This window comes from Siniperca chuatsi, linkage group LG6 (genome assembly GCF_020085105.1).
Source record: "Siniperca chuatsi isolate FFG_IHB_CAS linkage group LG6, ASM2008510v1, whole genome shotgun sequence".
Classification (NCBI taxonomy): Eukaryota; Metazoa; Chordata; class Actinopteri; order Centrarchiformes; family Sinipercidae; genus Siniperca; species Siniperca chuatsi.
The window spans coordinates 29,480,647-29,501,290 of NC_058047.1; the positions used below are offsets into that span (position 1 = coordinate 29,480,647).

The window sequence follows — 20,644 nt, forward strand, 5'->3', positions numbered from 1 at the left end:
ATACTTTTTCAAATAAATATAGTGGACTCTCACTCCAGGAGAACAGCAGGGCAGAGAAATCAAAAGGGTTGGCAAGCGTGGGATATTATATATCAGAATCAGAACACTTATATCGTATATAATATCAATGTATATTGTTTATAATAGATTAGCAGTGTGTTTTCTTGCCAGATTCTCTCGTGGCACATGAAAAAAATAGACCAGACGTTTAAACTATCACTGCTGAACCCACCGTGCGAAGCAAAAGGTGTGTGGTAACATTGGGCTTGGAAACTTTTTTCAGAAAGCCTGTCTTACACACTGGGGACAGGAGTTTAAAAGACATGGGCATTTACCAGGAAGGGAGGTTGTCATGAAAAAAATGCAATTGGTTGCATTATGGGAATCTAGGAGCCAATAGTTTTTGAACTACACCCACACGGGACTAAAATTCAGAAGATGTCGGCCACTGCTGCATGGATTTTGACAATTCTTTTTAAAATCTGTCTCTTGTGAGTTTCCCAATTTTATGGAAGATCAATGTTAAATTGCTGGAGTACCCCCTTTAAATCTCATCGTTTTAATTTTTGGCAGATTTTCACAAAAAATGCCTAGATTTTGTAAAAGAAGGTCAGTTTAAACAGATTTTCACATGAATTTTATAGCACCATTCATTCAAATGTGGTTTTGTTTTCTAGTTCAAGAAGACTTTGTTAACTATATTTTGCAAGCACAATTCAGCATATGCGTCCAATAATATGTAAATGTATACTGTAGGTATTTTTTAACTAACAGATACCTATTGTGTTATTACGGGGTACAGTACGGCCCACTGAACAACAATCTCATTAAAAGAATGTAGTTTGTATCATTGAAATGACCACACCAACAGCATTCTTAGGCTTTTCTGAACGTCTACATATGTAATTTTTGTGGATAAAGTTAAAAATATGACCATTACAGCGATTTTAAGAAATGTTGACTCATTTAACTGTCATAGTTTTAGTTTTGTCCTGTTTCCTGTTTTATTTTGTAGTGTTCTCCTCTCCTTGTGTGTCTTGTGGGTTTACTTCCTGTCTTTGTTTGCTTTCCCTCCAGTTTAGAGTGTTGGACGCACCTTGATTAATTGCACCTGTGTCTCGTTGTCTCACCTACCTTAGTGTATTTAGTCCGGGTCTTTTCCTTTGCTCATTGTCGGGTCGATGCCCTTGTCATGTGCATTTTGGTTGTGCTTTGTTCCTGTGTCCCGCATCCTGGATTTTGCTTATCTGTAAGTTTTGTTGGACCGACTCCTTGTTTCCTTGGACCTTGCCTGTATTGTGGACTTTTATATTTTGCCTGCTCCCTGTCAGATTCGTTTGCTTTTGGTCTTGTTCTCTGCTTTGACCACTGTCTGCCATGCTACACAAGCCAGCTGCCCTTCCTGTTTTGCCTGCCATGCTACTCAAGCCAAGCCAGAACCTACACTCCCCATCCCTGGAGCCTCGCCGCTCTGGAAGAGCTCAGATCCCCCAGTGTTTACTTGCAGTATATAAAAAAAACGGTTGCTACCTCATCCAAATGCCACTTCCTTGTGTTCTGCATTTGGGTCTTTACACTGTGCACTATAACATTAACATGGCATTTCATATGGCAGTTCCTTGGCTTTTTGTCACTTGGGAGCTCACCAAGCCAAATGTATGAGTCATATAACCAATTTAACATTGCGTTAAATGTTACGTCTTGTTTCGCACTTATAACTTGCTATTATGATAGAAGTTTGGCTATTAATGTTTCCCAGCCCTCCATTTAAATACATAGGGACACAACCTCTAGGTTGGAAACTCAAGGTGTAGACAGCTGGACAGTGGGACAGCGGAGTCTTGTTACATACCTGAAAGCACGGCAAACTGGCGATGAAGCTGCTCTATGATGTCTACAGCCAGCAGGGGCCTGATCTCCTGCTGCATGATCTCATCTGTAAGGAGAGCAAGAGATCATAAGGTCATTAAAATCAAAAGGGTTTATCATCGGTGTCATAATGCACGATCCGAGAACCCACAAATGCAGAACACAATGAGATTGTTTTGAGGTAAGTCAGTATTTATTCAAACAGTAGAGATGACTGAAGAGAGCACTTCTCCAGAGTGGTAGCACCGGTGACGTCTACTGTAGCCCCAGAGGAAGTGGTAAGCCCGGCCCTGGGTGGACTGCAAAGATCCAGGAATGGAGGCTGGGGAGGTGTGTTCCAGCCTGGTTAGGCTGGTAGGGCGATGTGTTGGCCCAGTAGTGGATCCGCAGAGTGGAGTAGACTGGATCCAAGTGGTAGTGGCTCGTGAGGTGTAGCTGGCAGAACAAGGGAGGCAGCTGGCAAGCTGGCAGAGCCAGGGAGTCAGTTGGCAGGGGTAGCATGGCCGACAAGACAGGCAAACAGGTTGGCAGAAATCCAGAAGGAGAACGTGACTGCAATCACCGGCGAGGGGTACACACAACTCGAGACTAAGAGAGGACACACTAGACACGCAAGAAGAGGAAAGCACACCAGAGCCTGCAGGGGTCGTACGGGCATAGTGGCTGACTATGGCAGAACCCCCCCAACAGGAGCCTGGGATTGGTGGAAGTCCTTCACCAACCGTGGGTCAAGGATACGGGAGCATGGGACCCAGGAACGGGCTAGGCAGAATGCTTTCCAAACCTGAGAGATGGTGGTTGTAGCAGCCCAGCTGGAGGTTGATGAGATGTTTTACCTCGAGCACAGATTGCACATGTGGCCACAAAGGCCCAGGTATCCGCCTACATGGTCATCCACCAAAAATGTCGTCTAAGCAGGCAGAGTGTTCGCAGGGAACAGGGAAGCAGGGAGAGTGTTGAGTGCGCATGCGCCAACGTGCATGCTGCCTGTTGCCGTAGCACCATCTCATCGTCTTTCCCCTCAGGGATCAATAAAGTATTTCTGATTCTGATTCATGCCTGGGTGGCAGGCGAAGCAGGAGTTATGGGCCCATTGGAGCACGCTGTGCTTCCCTGACTACTGACTTGACCTCCCATGTCAAAGGGGCTACCACGCAGGTTTTAGGGAGAATGGTGTCGGGTCCGGGGTTGCTGTCCAGGGACTGGTCCCGACAGGATAAGGCGTTGGGTTTGATATTCTTGGATCCGAGACAGTAGGTTAGAGTGAAAAGAGGTAAAGAGAGCTTTGAGTTTGGTCAGGGCAGTGTCCTCTTCGCCGTTCCAGGAGTAGGGGATCTTGGAGTAGGTGAGTCTGGTAAGTGGAGTGGCCACACGGCTGTAATCCCGGATGAATCGCCGATAGAAGTTGCCAACCCCAGGAAACATAGCTGCTTGCGACTGGTGGGTGTAGGCCATTCCACTGGTGGGCGTAGGCCAAACGCAACACAGAAGAATAATAATAAACAAAAGTAAGGTAAAAATTAAATAATAGTAATATTAAAATTAAATTGACATTTTAAAATCTAGTTACAGAATGGAATAGTAATATAGTAATAGTTTTGAAATGGGATATAAAACTTGAAATGAAATATTGACTTTACAAAGGAATGGACTGTGCCATGGACAAAGAAATTAAGTGTATGAACAAGGTGACAAGTGCAGGGATTAACTGAGGGATGTGAAATGTAAAGTCCAGTTTGATAAGCCCTTCTTAAGAAAGGTAATTTCATAATTGAATATCCTCAGCCACATATTCTTGGAAATATAAAATTAATTGAGCAACTTCACATTTTACAATCACAGGCTATAAAACACCTTTTTTAAACAGAGATAGTGGCGTTTGGATTCAGGTTATGGCCGACCGGCAGAAATTTGAAATGGAATGAAACCCACTGACAGCCAACAGCCCAAAAGAGGAGTTGAATGTGCTAAGCCCTCCATAGCAACCACCATAGCAATGATCTGAGACCTGAGAGAATCTTCTCAATAACTAACAAAACTAAGGGTCATATACATTCCCACCTACAAAGCTCTGATTGGTGAAAGAGCTATCAATGATCACAACACCAGACCTATTTGAATCGCTGAAAAATCTGAGGAGCCAGTTTACTGACCTACTGGCCAGACTTGATTTGGTATGAGAACTCATGGGCCCCAGAGGATAGATTTTGTTAATCCCAATATTTCCTCCATAATTTTTGCTAGGCTGACTGTCATAGTCAGCCACCATGCCCGTACAACCCCTGCAGGCTCTGGTGTGCTTTCCTCACCTTGCGTGTCTTGTGTGTCCTCTGTTAGTCTCGAGTTGTGTGTGTGTGTGTCTCCTGGTCTGGCTCCCTGGTCTCCCGCCTGCTGCTGATCACTGGCACACCTGGCGCCCATTACTCATCAGTCTCCACAGCATAAATACCTGGCTGTTCCACACTGCCAGCGCCAGATCATCTCCGTACACTTGTACTTGACACCTACATAATGGCTCCCGCTTGGCCAAGCTAAGTACTATTGTAGCTCTGTCTAGTTATCTTTTTTTGTAACTTTGGTTTGCTTCTGTCTCAGAATACCCCTCGCTAGTGATCGCAGTCACGGTCTCCTTCTGGATCTCTGCCAACCTGTTTGCCTGTCTTGTCGGCCACGCTACCCCTGCCAACTGACTCCCCGGCTCTGCCAGCTTACCAGCTGCCTCCCTGGTTCTGCCAGCTACATCTCACAAGCCACTACCACTTGGATCCGGTCTACTCCATTCTGTGGATCCGCTGCTGGGCCAACACATCGCCCTACACGAACCACCTCCCCAGCCTCCATTCCTGGATCTTCACAGTCCGCCCAGGGCCGGGCTTACCGCTTCCTCTGGGGCTACAGTAGACATCACCGGTGCTACCACTCTGGAGAAGTGCTCTCTTCAGTCATCTCTACTGTTTGAATAAATACTGACTTACTTCAAAACAATCTCATTGTGTTTTGCATTTGTGGGTTCTCGGATCGTGCATTACGACAGAATGATCTGGCCACAATGGACCCGGCAGACACCAACCCGGAAGTAGTGCCATTCCATCAAGCGCTAACCAGCCAGGGGATTCTTCTCGGGCAACACGAACAGATTCTCCAGGTACTCTCCGACAGCAACCAGGCCATGGTTACCCAGATCACGCAACTAACACACCAAGCTTCCAGGTTAACGACCCAGCTCTTGTCTATGCTTCCCATGGCGTCTTCTCTGCCGAATACTCCTGCTAACCCACTGTCCTCAGACCTCGGACCCGGACCCCTTCACCGGAGATGTTACCAGGTGTCGGGGTTTCCAGCTGCAGTGCTCCCTGGTCTTCTGCCAGTGTCCTGTCACATTTGCCTCCGACCTATCCTAAGGTGAACTACATTGTGGGGTTACTAAGCGGAAGAGCGTTGCCCTGGGCGGAGGCAATGCACGCTAGCCAACCCCTCTCGTCATTTTCCCTGGCAGAATTCTGGGGTAGAATGAAGAATGTCTTCGATCATCCGGACGCAGGAGGGCGGCTATTACAGATTAGCCAGGGGATCCGAAGTGTGGTGGATTATTCTGTGGAGTTCTGCACACTACCAGGACTTGGGATGGAACGAGAAGGCTTTGATCGGTGCATTTGTGAAGGGATTAAACGAGCAAATGAAGGATGAGTTGGCAGCTCGGGATGAACCCGCTGGCTTGGACGTGATGGTTTCACTATGCACTAGAATGGACAACCACATACGCAAGAACGTTAACAGAATACTTACGTTTTGGCTAAGCGTGACAGGAGTTTCTCCCATGTTAATGCTTGTCTTATCAGTTGTTGGTAGGCACTATACATTTTTATGAATAAAACAGGATATTGTCCACTTATAACCTAAGTAATTAACAGACAAGTTAGATGTCCACATATTTCAGCAATCTTTGTATCTCAGGCATGTGGTTTAACTGTCTGCAAATTTCTCTCTTCAGAGAGGTGAGAGGAGGAGGGGTTAACAGATACGCATGCTCCCTGTGTGATTCAGTATTTCACTATTGTCCCTTATTACCAGCCATGATAAATTAATTGTTGTGGAGATATTCACATTTCCTGCTTCATTAGCTATTCAGCACATCATAATAGGTGAAAATGTAACAGCCAGTAACCTTAGGCATGTTCAGTTGATTGATAATAAGGTTAAGACAACAAGAGATCAGTTGAAAATATTCTTAGCAATATGTCATTAGAGTGACAAGCAAGGATTCTACTGAAACTGTATCCCATATTATCACATATGCTGTCCCAAATTATTATGGATGTCCTGAAAGAATAGTTTTGTTAATACAGAAAAATGGTGACATCATATTATTTTCTTTACATAAAGAACAGTTATTTTGTTGACAGGTCCATTGCTTTGTCGCATCAGCACGACCACATGAAGTTCCACACCCTTCTTATTGTGAATTAAACATAACATATTAGTTAATACATTTTGATTCTGCATGGCAAAGTAATTTTCTTTATTCCTTTAGTCTGAGATTGTCAAGTCCTGGTTTCACTTGACGACCAGACCAGAGATCATGAGATGTTACTTAAAAGAGGGTGGTGTCAGGTTGTGTCATGCACTGGTCAGAAGAGTAGGTGGTAATTTACTAGACTGGCTTAGGTTGTTCATGCTTGTGAGCCCTCGCAGATCGCAATAAATTGCGAGATTGTCATTCAGCCTTCCATTAGTGACTTGAGTCCAGCAAAGGTCATGGGACAGAGGGGGTTGTTGGAGAGAGCTTATCAGCTCTCTAGACAGGCCTGTTTTTTCTCATTCTTTTCATTAATAAAGATCCAAAATGTTCATGAGGATCGGTTGATCATGCTACAGAGCATTTCATGCCAAAAATGCCTATGTAAAAATCTATGTGGCACACTATGTCTGGCTGATTATGACTGTAAATTCATTGTACAGTAAGTACTTTTTAAAGTAATTTAAACGTTTTCCACCAGACTTTGGGTTTAGCGATGAGCTGGACTCCTCTTGCTGGTGTGGCTAAGGATCATGGGTAATGTAGCCTGGCCTTCCGCTATCCAAAACTTTGTTTCTCAGAATCGAAGGAGAAATAATCTAAACTGATAGCCGTAACATTAACCTATCTTATTGTTGAATTATCAAGGACACTTGATGGTTTAAGCATGGTTTTTATTTGAACCTGTACCTTCTATAGTCTAAACTAAATCTAAATAAAATCTGTGTAACTGTTAATGGTCCGGATGGAAGTCAATTGTGGAAATAGAACAGGAAAATCTGAAAAGCTCAATAAGCATTTTTTGTAAGCACTTTTGAGATGGTCCCTAACTTCAGATCACCATTTCCTTACTGTCAAGTGTGCAAGGTGCAGGCTTCACGAGGATCATGAGGTAAAACTAAGACCTGTACAATCAGTCAAGCTGCAGAATATAAGAACCCATTGGTACATTGTAAATGCAAATTGTAAATATGAAAATTCATTTTTAAGGATGAAGCAAATTGGGGAAAACATGCACACACAACATGGCGTACAAAAAGAGGGATGGCGCTGAGGATCTAGGAAATGTTATCTAGCTGTCCAGGAATGTATGTAACAGCAGGGTTATGAAACCAGAGCCAGGCCTATAAGCATGGGTGGATGTTCTATATTGTTGGAACATCAAAACAGAAAGGAGTGGTGCAGACAGACATAATGTATGACCACTCCAAGGCCGAGAGAAACACTCTGTTTTTAGAAACTGACGGACAACTGAAGCGGCAGAGGTTAAGTGCAGGATGCACTCTTATAAGCAGATGTCAGGTTGTGTTACATAGACAGTAAACACACTAATGGGACCAGTAGGATTCTTGATTTGGGAGATTAAGTTTAGAGGCCAGAATTGAGGAAGTAACGTGTCAAGGTTTCTGTAGATGTTTTGGACAACTACAACTGCAAGCTTGTTAGCTGTTATTTGTGTCTATGTTGAGAAGCTACTCATGTTTAGTCTAACCACAATTATGGTGTCATGAGGAAAGCTGGAAACCTTGAAAAGCTTTTTGAAAAGATGAGACATTGCTCAGTGTGACAAAGGGAATTCCTACTTAGCAGACCAATTGCAGACTTCTCTTTCTGAAGCAGTCATTCATATTTGTGTAGGTGCTGAAATTGAACATAAGATACTGTAAGTTCACTCATAGAGTTCAGACTGAAATTAGCACTGTGTAAACAACCGGCCCAGTATTCCTAGGAATTACATTTATATTGGATGAATCTGCAATGCATGACTTATGTCCAGTGCCAACATTCAATATCAATGATGTAGTGTGTCCTTTACTTCAGTTCAACAGAATTTCCACACATTAGGCTTGGGCGGCATCTGTTTTTTCATACCGTCATATAAGGTATATAACGGTATTTGTGTAAAAAAGAAAACAAAAAATGTGAGCTTTTAATCCAGAATGAACAGACTCTTACATGTTCAATCTTCCCACAGGCAGACCTTGGTGATTATTAAAAGTGGCAATGTAAAGCACCACTAACCTTTATGAGACAAAGCACAGAGCATCTTTTGAGCAAACATACCCACTGAAATCCGAACTGAGTGCACAGACAATAAGCAATCTAAGATCCAATATGATCACTCCACCAGAAAGAGGAACGTCTGTGTTTTTGATGGTATTTAAAATCATACCTTCTGGATTTCTAAATACCCTCGTATACCATAATACCTTGAGACCACCCAAGCTTACTACACATTCAGCCCATGAAAAGGATATGATGTCACAGTTCTGATGTAGGTAATATTAATTAAGATCAAAACAAATTATTAATTAAGATCTTTCAGAGAACACGTATCCTAAGAATATTGCTGGGATTTACAATGTTTAAAGGCTCTCAGGATTGTGGGACAAAAGATAATGCAGTCTCCTAACAAAGGTTCAGTTAACAATCACCCAAATGAATTAATTCATCTGTGGAGTCTCAACATTCCCCCTTTTGGTCTCAGGATTGCACTCGATGTGTGATCCTGAGAGCACAATTGTCCATTAAGTAGTCCATAGTTCATTGTCAGTTCATAAAGGTTTGTAACATCTGGGCAGTTCATTAACCCACTGGGAATTGGTCAGCGCTATCTATCTTGGCTAAGCAAAATAGTCAACCAGTTACAAAAACAAAATCTAGATAAACATGACAAATAGCTTAGTAAAATACATAACCCATGTTTCTCAGTTACTCTTGGGGTTAGTGAGAACAGGAAGGTTAGTTGTGTAAATTAGGTAAGGTGAGATGCAGAGAGTGGCATTTAAAATGAGTAGTACAAGTGTATGACTAGCTGTGTGTCATAATGAGGTGTGTGACCTAAGCTAGTGTTTAAACTAGTGGTCTCATTAACAATATACAACCAAGGAGCTGGTCCAGGTGTACATGCAAAATGGACAGTGGTGTCTGAGTCCAACTAAAATTTAGGCTTTTCTCAGCTAATATGTCTGGCTATTACTGAGTTCAGAAATATGGAGTTTGCTGTTGCTAACAAAACCAAGTTTGCCTATGTAACTGCAAGAAAAGTAATGCAAAAAGGTATGTTGAGCTAGCATCTATCTTACTGTCAGTACAGGGGTGGACTGTATTATTAGCTAATACCATGAGAAGCTAACTCTGGAGCTCTTGTGCCTTAAGTTTTTCTTAACTCGTGGCTCAGGGCTGTAACGCTCCTGGTAGTCTGAGGCAGAGAGGTTTCTGATGTGCTGTCACTGTCTGATGGATTATCTACTGTGTGACTGCCTATCTCGACGCATTTGGTGGACATAGCGATTACGCTCTGTGTCCCTGTGCTGCCTTTGTCACACCTCTTCGAGCTGTTGTGAGGGTGATGTTTGGATGCAGTACGTCTCTGTGACGCTGTGGTGTTTGAGCTGGCAGGCTCAGTGGTTTTCCCTGCTGCCTTGGAAGTGACAACAGTTTCCCAAGCCATCTGTGTAATTTTCCTTAGCTCCTGCATTGAGGGGTTACCTTGATGCATCATAAGTACAACGTGAGTGCGTACACATGGGTGAAGGACTTGAAGGTGGAGCTTTTCTTCTTTCTTCTCAAACGTTTGTAAAAATCTCTGGGATGTTCACGACGAGAATGTTTAATTTGGAGGGCTACAACCATTGAGGCAATCTCATCAGCAATATTAGAGAATTCTTCTGTTAGTGTTTGATGTAGCTCTCTATAGTTATTTCTGACACTGGGAGGTTGAGACTGTATAAACTTATGGACAGCTTTAGAGCTGGTTTTCCACACAAGTTTAACTTTGTCCTTTTGGGTTTCATGGGACAAATCAATTAGATGGTGATCTAATTCACTAAAATAGTAATCTATGTGGTGATCACAGTTGTCTGGATCAAAATGTTCAATATCCTTAACTATAAACTCAAGCACTCAAGGCGGGGTCATTGTGAGATAATTTCCGGTGAAGGCAAGACTAATCTGGCACTATTTTAGATGTGTGGATCACATGCTACACTTCTCTCTGGTTGAGAGACAGGAGCTGAATAGCTCTGAAATGTTCTTTTGGAGGGATGAGCACTGATGAATGTGTCTTGCATCAGTGGCTGAAAAGAAGAAGAAAAAGAACAATTTGAAAGAGATAGATATAAGGTAGTAGGAGCTCCTGGACTGTGCATCAGCGAAGCAAAAGTCAGGGCTACAAGCTCATCAGACAAGGCCAAACACAGACTGGTTGATAGAGAGAGAGCGGGTTGGGGGCGGAGCAGAACATAGTACATTCCCCAGATCAAAGGCAGACACAGTAACTTCTCCATGGCAATCAACGCCATACCCAAGGAAAAAGGACAAATCCACTGATGATGAAAGTGAAGATGAAGGCCAGAAAACACACAGAGAAAGGATGATGTATGGGAAGCTATACATAGAACCACACAAAAAAGCTAAGCAAAGACAAAAGGACACTGAAGCAGCATTACTAGATGCACTGAACAGATCATGGCGTATCATGGAATGGTCCAAAAATGAAGTTAACAGAAGCAAGGCAATGTCATGGAAGTGAGTGGGATCTCCACAGAGACCAAAAAAAGAACAAATGAGGGAAGAAAGGTGCCGATGGATGAAAGAAAAGGATGAAGGAAAGGAGGTGAGCGGGCACAGACTGAGAAGTGGAAAGAACTATGTGCCTAAGACAAAGCTGAACTGTCCTGCCATAGCAGTATGATGGTCACACCCATTTGAACAGCCTGATACAATGATGCCCCTAGTGGTAAAGAACAGATTTCCTGTATATATCCCATGGTCATTTATGGACATGATTGGGCTGGCAGGCAGACTCCCTGAGATCACAGAGAAAGCCAATAAGTGGATCGCTGTACTGGAAGAAAGCACTGGAGGAATGAGACTTGCTTTGGGAGATATCAGGCACTGCTCATGCATGTTGCAGAAAAACAAGTGACTATGGGAAGTCCTGACAAGGGCAATGGTCAACAATCACCTTGATAACGTTGGTTTGGGACAATATAGAACCCAGATCTGGGCTGCAGTGAGAAAACACTTCCTAGAGAAGATGGACTCCAAACTGGATAATAAGAAACTGAAGGACGATGAATGTCCCACAATGAATGCCTGCACGAAACAGGCAGAATCTCAACAGCACAACCGCAAGCCTGTTCAAATTAATGGCCAAAAAGAGCATGACGCTCCCAGTACAGAAACGCCTGATGATGTAGTGGGTCTAATGAAGCTAGACTGGCCCATGTTCTCAGAGCACATCATCCACCATGTGGATCAGTACCGCAAAGAAAAGGAGGCAGAAAAACAGACCAAACAGACAGAAACAAGCGTAACCAGTTGCAGCTAGGAAAGCTGACAAAGAAGAATAAAGGCCAGAAATACATGGTGCAAGCACCAGTGGTTACTTCCCAGCCTTAAACACAGGTGCCTGAACCATTGCCAGCAACAGGGACACCCCCACAAGGTCCACCTACTGGGATGTAGACAACCAACGACGAGAGGAGGCCAAACCCAGAGAGGGAGATGGAGAGGTCGCCCACAGTCATGGAGTGGACAACCACCATAGGGACAACTCGCATAACCTGACAACAAGCGTTGGGGTTGCAGCCAAGCTGGCCCCATAAAAAGAGACTGCCCAACCAACCCCTGGACTGGTCCAGCAGCCGATTAGCCATAGGGATGCTCAGAGAAGCCATGGGGGGAAAGGTTGTTACCTGTCATCGCTACACATCCTAAACAAGAACCCACAATACCATGGACCAATTCTATTCACCTTATATATGCTTCCTTTAGGCAATATTATTAGGAAACACTCCATAAACTTTCATTGTTCTGCAGATGATACCCAATTATATCTATCGATCAAGCCAGAGGAAACTAATCAGTTAGTTAAACTTCAAGCATGCCTTAAGGACATAAAAACCTGAATGACCTGCAGTTTTCTCATGTTAAACACCCATTCTTGAGAATTGGGACAAATCAGGTCCTAGCACAAAAAGTGTTAGCTATATCCTAAGGACCGCTGTCTCACTTCCTGGTTTCAAAAAAGGCAGGAATGCTGTTCAAGCACTGGTCAGTTTTCTATTTTTTTTATAAATTAATTAAATCGGGTGTGTCTCAGCCATAACAGAACTCAGTTGCCCTTCTAAATCAAAACTAAATAAGATTAAAATAAATTATATTTTAAAAATGTGTATTTTGATTAGTAGGAAAACTCTTAGCAACTTAACTCAACTTAGAAAAAAAATCAATTCAAAATAAAATGGCTACGAGTATGCTGTGAAATGAAAAAATATAACATTTTGTCAACTCTGTAAGACGTCAACTCTATTCCATTTTATGGAGTTGACATCTATGCTGACGGAGATGACAAAACTCTCGGTTCTCCTTAATAATTGAATAATGTGTTTGAAATTAGTACTTTATTTTCAATGAAGTTATTTGAATACCATTACTACATTAATCAAGTGTATTAATGGATGCATATCAATGAGTAAGAAGGCTGTTTACTTGAAAATGTTTCAGGTACTATTGGCTAAACACATTAGAGGTGAAGAGGTCCAGACAAAGAGAGTATCAGAGAAAGAGAAGGGAGAGGATAAATAATCAGCCAGACAGAAAAGCAGAAGAACTAGGGAGAGAGAAAGATGGAGAAAAAGGGTTGTGGAGATTTCTGGTTAAACTGGTAGGAAATGCAGCACCTATGCGAAAACATTAGCCATCTGCTTCCCAGTGACTAGCTACACAGCAACAGTTTTGTTATAAAGGCCAATGTCCAATGTTAATGTCCAATAAGATTTTTTTTTAAGATTTTTTTTTTTTTAAATTGGGATACGATTAAATACACATAACAAAGTATGCCAAATCCACATTTGCTAGTTAAATGGTGCAAATTCTGGGTGGAAAGTAAGGTGCAAAGGGGTACACACACATAGGTGTGGTTTGGGCGTAATATGAATTAAACCAAATAGACGTGTATGGCCGAACTTATGGTAGATTGTGACATGCCTCCAATAGAACTCAGAGGATGCTGGAATGACCCAGCTTTTTTATGTTTCTGTACTATTTTGTGTTTTTATAGGACATCAACTCTGTCATTTGGTTGTAAACTCCATCATAGAGAATTCACCTCATAGGTTGATGATTTATAAAATTTGTTTATATCACTAAAAGTTTCTATGGTACACCTAATGTGTGTTCTTTGTGTTATAAATGATATTATATGTTGTTTATTCCAAAGACAAATTATATTATCAACAGAAATTGTAAGTGGGCAACATTATAAAGGTATTTATTTCTTGAATAAAAAGATATCAAACTTCTTGATTATACACCTAATTAAATAATCTTGTATTTAATACAACAAAAATCAATAAACATTTCCTTCATGTTTTATATTATTTTAATATGACTTTTTGTGTGCCTGACAGAGTTGATTAGATTCAAGTCCTCAGCTGCAAAAAATGCTATTTTAGATCAAATTAAATCACTGGGAGGTTGGCCCATTACAAGGTTTAATTTGAACTTTTAAATTACATTTTCCCTGCATAATTGAAAAATATTTTTTTTTTAAATAAGGTTTTGTCCCAATTCTCAAGAATGAGTGTAAAATGAAGTTATTGTACTTGGCCACAAACACCTCCAAGACACATTATCTAAAGATATAGTTACTCTAGATGGCATTACCCTGGCCTCCAGCATCACCGTAAGGAACCTCGGAGTCATCTTTGATCAGGATATGTTCTTTAACTCCCACATAAAACAAACTTCAAGGAAGGACTGCCTTTGTTGAATTGCAAAAATCAGGCACATCCTGTATCAAAAAGATGCAGAAAAACGATGCCATGCATTGGTTACTTCTAGGCTAGATTATTCTAATTCCTTATTATCAGGCTGCTCAAATAAGTCCCTTAAGACTCTTCAGTTGATCCAGAATGCTATGGCATGTGTATTGACAAGAACTAGGAAAATAAATCATATTTCTCCAATATTAGCTTCTCTGCACTGGCTCCCTGTAAAATCCAGAATAGAATTAAAAATCATTCTCCTCACCTACAAAGCCCTTACTGGTCAGGCACCATCATATTTTAAAGCATTCATAGTCCCATATCACCCCACTAGAACACTGCGCTCCCAAAAGCAGAATGGGAGCCAGAGCCTTCAGCTATCAAGCTCCTCTCCTATGGAATCAGGTCCCAGTTTGGGTTCGGGAGGCAGACATCATCTCCACGTTTAAGAGTAGGCATAAGACTTTCCTCGTTGATAAAGCTTATAGATAGGGCTGGCTCAGGTGAGCCCTGAACCATCCCTTAGTTATGCTGCTATAGGCCTAGACTGCCAGGAGACTTCCCATGGTGCAGTGAGCTCCTCTCTCCTCCTCTCCCTCTCCATCTGTATGCATCCTTATCCCATTAATGCATGTTAACAACTCAACATCTTCTCTGTCCCATAGTTTTGTGCTTTCTCGTCTCTCCTTCTGTCGTTTTCAACAGATATTTCTGCCTCCAGAGCTGTAGAGTCTAGATCTATGATTCCAAGCCACCTGCCCCTGCCCCCATGTTCCTGCTCAACACTCGCTGCTACAATTCATATTATTAGTGTTATTATTATTGTTATTATTATTATTGCTAATATTATTATTATTACTGTTATTATTTGTATTTATATTATTACCATTACTACCATTACTAAGATGGTGTAGTCCCTCATTCGTCCAGGAGTGTTCTATCGTAGAAAAGGTTTCAGTTGTAGTCATCTGGACACTGTTTTCTGAATCAAGATGTTTCGGCTCCCATCCGGAAGTCATTCTCAATTGTGAAAAAATGGAACGGAAACTCAGAAATTTAAGCTACTCTGTATTACATAAGCCCTGCCCTCAGGAAGGAGTCTACCTGAGTATCTATCTACCTAGTATCTCTATTAGCTAGTTTCACCTGAAACTGACCTAATTGTTTCCATGATGGCCCAGTAATCAGTAATCGGGCCTATTGTTTTCTGGCTGCACCTCCCTCATCACTGTTAAGTACCTGATTAGCATATGATTGGTGTGACCAAGGTGCTAATACACTGTGGTAGATTTTGGGCAGATTGAATCTCAGACCACCATTTTTGTTCAAAGAGGGGTTTTCGTTTTTCACAAAAATGGCTTCCTTGACACCCCGTTCAAACCAACTCTTCTCTCTACTTAGAATCTTCACCTCGCTGTCTTCAAATGTGTGGTTTGTAGCTTTTAGATGCAAATGCACGGCGCTCTGCAATCCTGAGTTAGCGTGTCGTCTGTGCTGATAAAGTCTTTTGTGAAGTGGCTGTTTAGTCTCACCTATGTACCATTCTTTCCTCACTGCATTGAATGGAGTAAACTACATTGCTCTGTTTTTGTGTGGGCATCTTGTCCTTAGGGTGAACGAGTTTCTGTCTTAAAGTGTTGCCTGGTTTAAAGAAGACAGGAACATCGTGCTGTCTAAAGATCCTTTGTAGTTTTTCAGACAGTCCAGATACATAAGGAATGGAGACACCGTTCCTTCTTGGTTCTGTTCCCCTTTTGTCCTGTTTTTTGGCTCTTTTAACTTTGTTGATAGCCCAAGTAGGATAACCACAGGCTGAGAGTGCCCTCTGGACATGCCTTTCCTCTTTCTTTTTACCCTCTGAGCCGGTGGGCACTTCTTGGGCTCAGAAGTGCCCAAGAAGTGGGCATCTGTAGATACCTGAGTATCTACAGATACTCAGGTAGACTCCTTCCTGAGGGCAGGGCTTATGTAACACAGAGTAGCTTAAATTTCTGAGTTCCCGTTCCATTTTTTCACAATTAAGAATGACTTCCGGATGGGAGCCGAAACATCTTGATTCTGAAAACAGTGTCCAGATGACTACGACTGAAACCTTTTCTACGACACTACCATTACTATTACTTTACATCTCTATGTGGAACTTGCATTGGGCTAGAGTATGTTCTCTTTCCTCCTGCTCTCTCTATCTCTCTCTCCCCTCTCCCACTCTCTCTCTCTCCCCTCTCCCTCTTTCTCTCTCAACCCAACCAGTCGAGGCAGATGGCCGTCTACACTGAGCCTAGGTTCTGCTCAAGGTTTTGCCTGTTAAAAGGGAGTTTTTCCTTGCCACTGTCACCAAGTGCTTGTTCATGGTGAGAATTGTTGGGTCTCTGTTAATAATATTATAAAGAGTATGGTCTAAACCTGCTCTATATGACAAGTGCCCTGAGATAACTTCTGTCATGATTTGGCGCTATATAAATAAAATTGAATTGAATAGATGCTGCTCGACATAGACACCAGTTTGATCAAGAAACAGTAACTCTCGACAACTGTGTGATCTCTCAAAGTTTGACAGCCAAGAATCTTGGTGTTATGCTTGATCCTACCCTCTCTTTTGATCAGAACATTAAAGAAGTCACCAAGATCGCCTTTTTCCACTTAGTGTAACCGTCGTACTTCTGCGTTGTGTAGATCTTGCGGTGTGGTGCACAAGGAGCACGTAACACAGTGGAACGTTCGGAGGCGCTCTCCGTTTAATCTGGTTGACAATAATAGATATGATTAACATGTGCTTAAGTGTCGATCCAGCCCAAAACTCTTCCCAACACGGGATTTACAAAAAGGGACAACATACCTGGTTGACAATAATAGATATGATTAACATGTGCTTAAGTGTCGATCCAGCCCAAAACTACAGGAAACACAATTGACATAGTTAGCATTCCACGCATACCTTCTTCCAATCAATAAAGCACGATGACGGAGCGACATCGGTGCTCAATATAAACTTAAATGGCAGTATAACAGTGTAGTAATGATAAATTAGGGCAACATAATAACAGAAGACACTTAAAACAGGGGATTACACAAGATGACTTACCTCTTCCCAACACGGGATTTACAAAAAGGGAAGAGGAAGTCGCGACCCTCGTATTTATACAGGTGCAGCCGGGGGACACACGAAGAAGAAATTAAATAAAAATACAGAAGAAGGGGCTGGAGGACCAAAGCAGCACAGCAAATCAAAAGCCAGGTATGAAACAGTGACAAATAAAAGAACAATTTTGTGTAATTATATTATAAATAATGAACATGTTACATTCACCCCCCTAGAATTACACAAAATACCAGGCACAATTCTCGAGTACAGGAAACCAATCACCACTGTTCCCAATATGCTAATGAGGAATACTTAATTACCATTACAGCTACACACCCAGTTACGAAAACCATCAAAAGATTAGCGTGAGAAAAAGGACTGGCCAAATCCCATCTACACACATAGGGAAAAAGAATATGCCCACCTACATATTCTATACATATGTAACTGTAATACACCTCAGAATAGACTAGACCCATGTCAAATAATTTCAAATGACAAACTCAAAATGACAACATTACAAAAATGTTGCAAACCTCTCATAAAACAAAAATGGAAAACAAAACTGTATTCCAACACCAAAAACTCAAAGACCGACGCAAGTCACTAGTGCATAATTTCAATAAGTCTAGACACTGGTCTCAGTAACCGTCCAGCTCGGGATCTACGGTCAGGAACAGTGTCAACTTCAGTCACCATAGGGTCAGTAGGCAGGACAGAGTCAGGGGATGTAACAGTCTCTGGGTCTGGGCAAGGGGCAGAACTGCATTGCTCAACAGCTCCAGCTTCCAGCACATTATCTGGCACAGTATCTTCCAGCGGATCACCATCTCCTGCATCCGTAACACTGCCAGATGCTGATGGTAACTCAGACACCCATGCCCTTGTCCGAAACTCAACTGACCCCGAAGCAACATCAGTGACTGCTGACCTGTCTACACTGATGTCCACTGAACTTGATGCAAGGGACACAACATCCTGTTCCTGAGCATTAGAATCTGAATCAGACAGAGGCAGGAAGTTCACTGGCATTATCAGATTACGATGAACAACTTTTATCTGACCACTGGTGGGGTTCTGAATCTTAAAGGTGTGGCTCTCATCGTTTTTTCTCGATCACGACATAGATCGTGTTTTCCCAACGATCAGCGAGCTTCCGCTTTCCACGCCCCCTTGTTGGCTAATAACACTCGATCATCCACATCCACCGGAGCCCCACGCACTTTCTTGTTGTACAGATCACTGTGGCGCTGAAGTTGTTTAGTTGCCATTGATTGTGCTATGGCCACTGCTTCACACAGGTTTTTTCGCAAGGACTCAACATAACGATCATAGTCCACAACTTCTGGATCATTGAGAACCGAACCAAATATCACATCCACCGGGAGCCGCGGCACTCTACCGAACATGAGCAGGAACGTGTCTCGTGTACAGTGCAGTTATAAGCAAATGTCAATGATTTCAGGGCATCGGGCCAACGGTGTTTTGCTCTAGGGGGCAGTGCTCGAATCATGTTACCTAGCGTACGGTTCATCCTTTCACATGAGCCATTACCCATGGGGTGATAGGGTGTAGTGTGCGATTTTTGCACCCCAGCCACGCTCAGCAACTCCGCAATTAGAGCGCTCTCAAAGTTGGCTCCCTGATCGGAATGAAGCCGCTTTGGAAATCCATAAATGCAAAAGTAGTTATTCCATAGCTGATGAGCGACTGCTTTGGCTGACTGGTTGGGACACAGGAAGGCGTGTGCCATTTTAGTGAAATGGTCCGTGGCGACAAGCACATCCAAGGACCTATTAGCGGAATCTTCAGCCGACCAAAAATCGATGCTGACCAGTTCAAGAGGCTCAGAGGCACGAATGTTTCCTAGTGGTGCTCTAGCCTCCGGCTCAGGGGACTTCCCAACCACACACCGCCTGCAGCGCTTGACATACTCTGCCACGTCTTTAGAGAACCCCAACCAATGAAACCTCTGCCTCGCCAAATACAGAGTCCTTTGCTGTCCCTGATGGCCAGCCTCATCGTGAACCCCATGCAAAACTTTACGTCGCAACGAGAGAGGAACAACAAACAGGTAGGTCTTCTTTTTAGTTACTGGATTCTTTGCAACACGGTACAGAACTCCATCTTTCATAGTTAGTTTCTTCCAGTTCCTCAACAACTTGATCACTTCAGCAGATTCCTTAGCACGCTCCCTCCTAGATGGTCTCCGTCCTCTTTCCACATACACGATCACTCTGTTCAAATCCAAATCATTCCTTTGTTTCTCTTTTAACTCATCGTGGGACAGCACGTCAGAGCCAATATTTGGGGGTACCAGGATTGTCTGGGAGAACTGTGGCAAGAGCAATGCGTGTGCAACCAACTCAGCGTCACTATCTTTACATTGACTGAGCACAGCAGCAACTTCCTGAGATGAAACGGAGCCAGACGCAACATCTGCTGCACATTGTGTAAAGACAGGCTGGCCACACTCGGATGTCAAATCAGGTGGATTGGCAGACCACCGAAAAGCATCCTGAACACCAGTGGTGCCCACAGCCGCAGCCTCAGCAAGTAACTTGGCATACGGCACTCTGGTCAAACGATGGGACGTACTGGACTGCACAAAAGGCTCTCTGCTTAAAGCGTCAGCAACCACATTTCTGGGTCCTGGAATGTACTTGATATCGAACTGGAAAGGTGCAAGCTTAGCAATCCACCTCTGCTCACACGCATCCAGACGAGCTTTGGACAATATATAAGTTAACGGGTTATTGTCTGTCCACACGGTGAACTGATGACCTCTCAACCAGTGGTGGAACTTATCGCACACCGCCCACTTAAGTGCGAAAAACTCTAGTCTGTGCGCAGGATATTTTGACTGAGCATAACTGAGGGACTTACTAGCGAATGCAATTGGCCTGGCTGTTGTACCACCAGCAGGAACTTGCGACAAGACAGCGCCTAACCCGTCTGTAGAGGCGTCGACAGAAAGCAAAAACGGGTCAGTAAAGTTCGGTGCGCGAGAATGACTTGGTCTAACAGGGCTTGTTTTAATTTGTTGAACGCTGACCTACATTCTTCAGTCCAGTCAACAGCACTAAGTTTCTTACGAACCTGACACTTTCTACGAGTTCCGCGAGGACCTTTCGACCCTGATGTGAGTCGAAACAGTGGTTTGGCTATAGTAGAACAGCCCTCAATAAACTGCTGGTAATACACCACCATACCAAGGAACGAACGAACTTTGCGCTGAGATGGGACATCAGTGCCATCCTCCATAAGGTCAGATTCTGTCAAAGAGGTTATGGCTGCAACTTTATCTGGGTCAGACTGAATACCATCAGCGCTGATGATATGACCGAGAAACTTAACTGACCGTCTTAGAAAGTTGCATTTCTTGGGCGCGAGCTTGAGGTT

At 43.0% G+C, this 20,644-nt stretch overlaps 1 protein-coding gene across 9 annotated transcripts in view; it reads right to left on the bottom strand.

Moving 5' to 3' along the window:
* The window catches only part of mcf2l2 (MCF.2 cell line derived transforming sequence-like 2), a 260,332-nt gene that overhangs the window by 172,333 nt on the left and 67,355 nt on the right, over window positions 1-20,644 (bottom strand). For 8 of the 9 annotated variants that reach the window (XM_044199615.1, XM_044199613.1, XM_044199611.1 and 5 more), the window contains one exon: window positions 1,853-1,936. The exons of the other annotated variant lie outside the window; for it this stretch is intronic. In XM_044199615.1, the coding sequence (XP_044055550.1) occupies window positions 1,853-1,936 (84 nt within the window). The remainder of the gene's footprint in view (window positions 1-1,852; window positions 1,937-20,644) is intronic. 9 annotated transcript variants of the gene reach the window in all.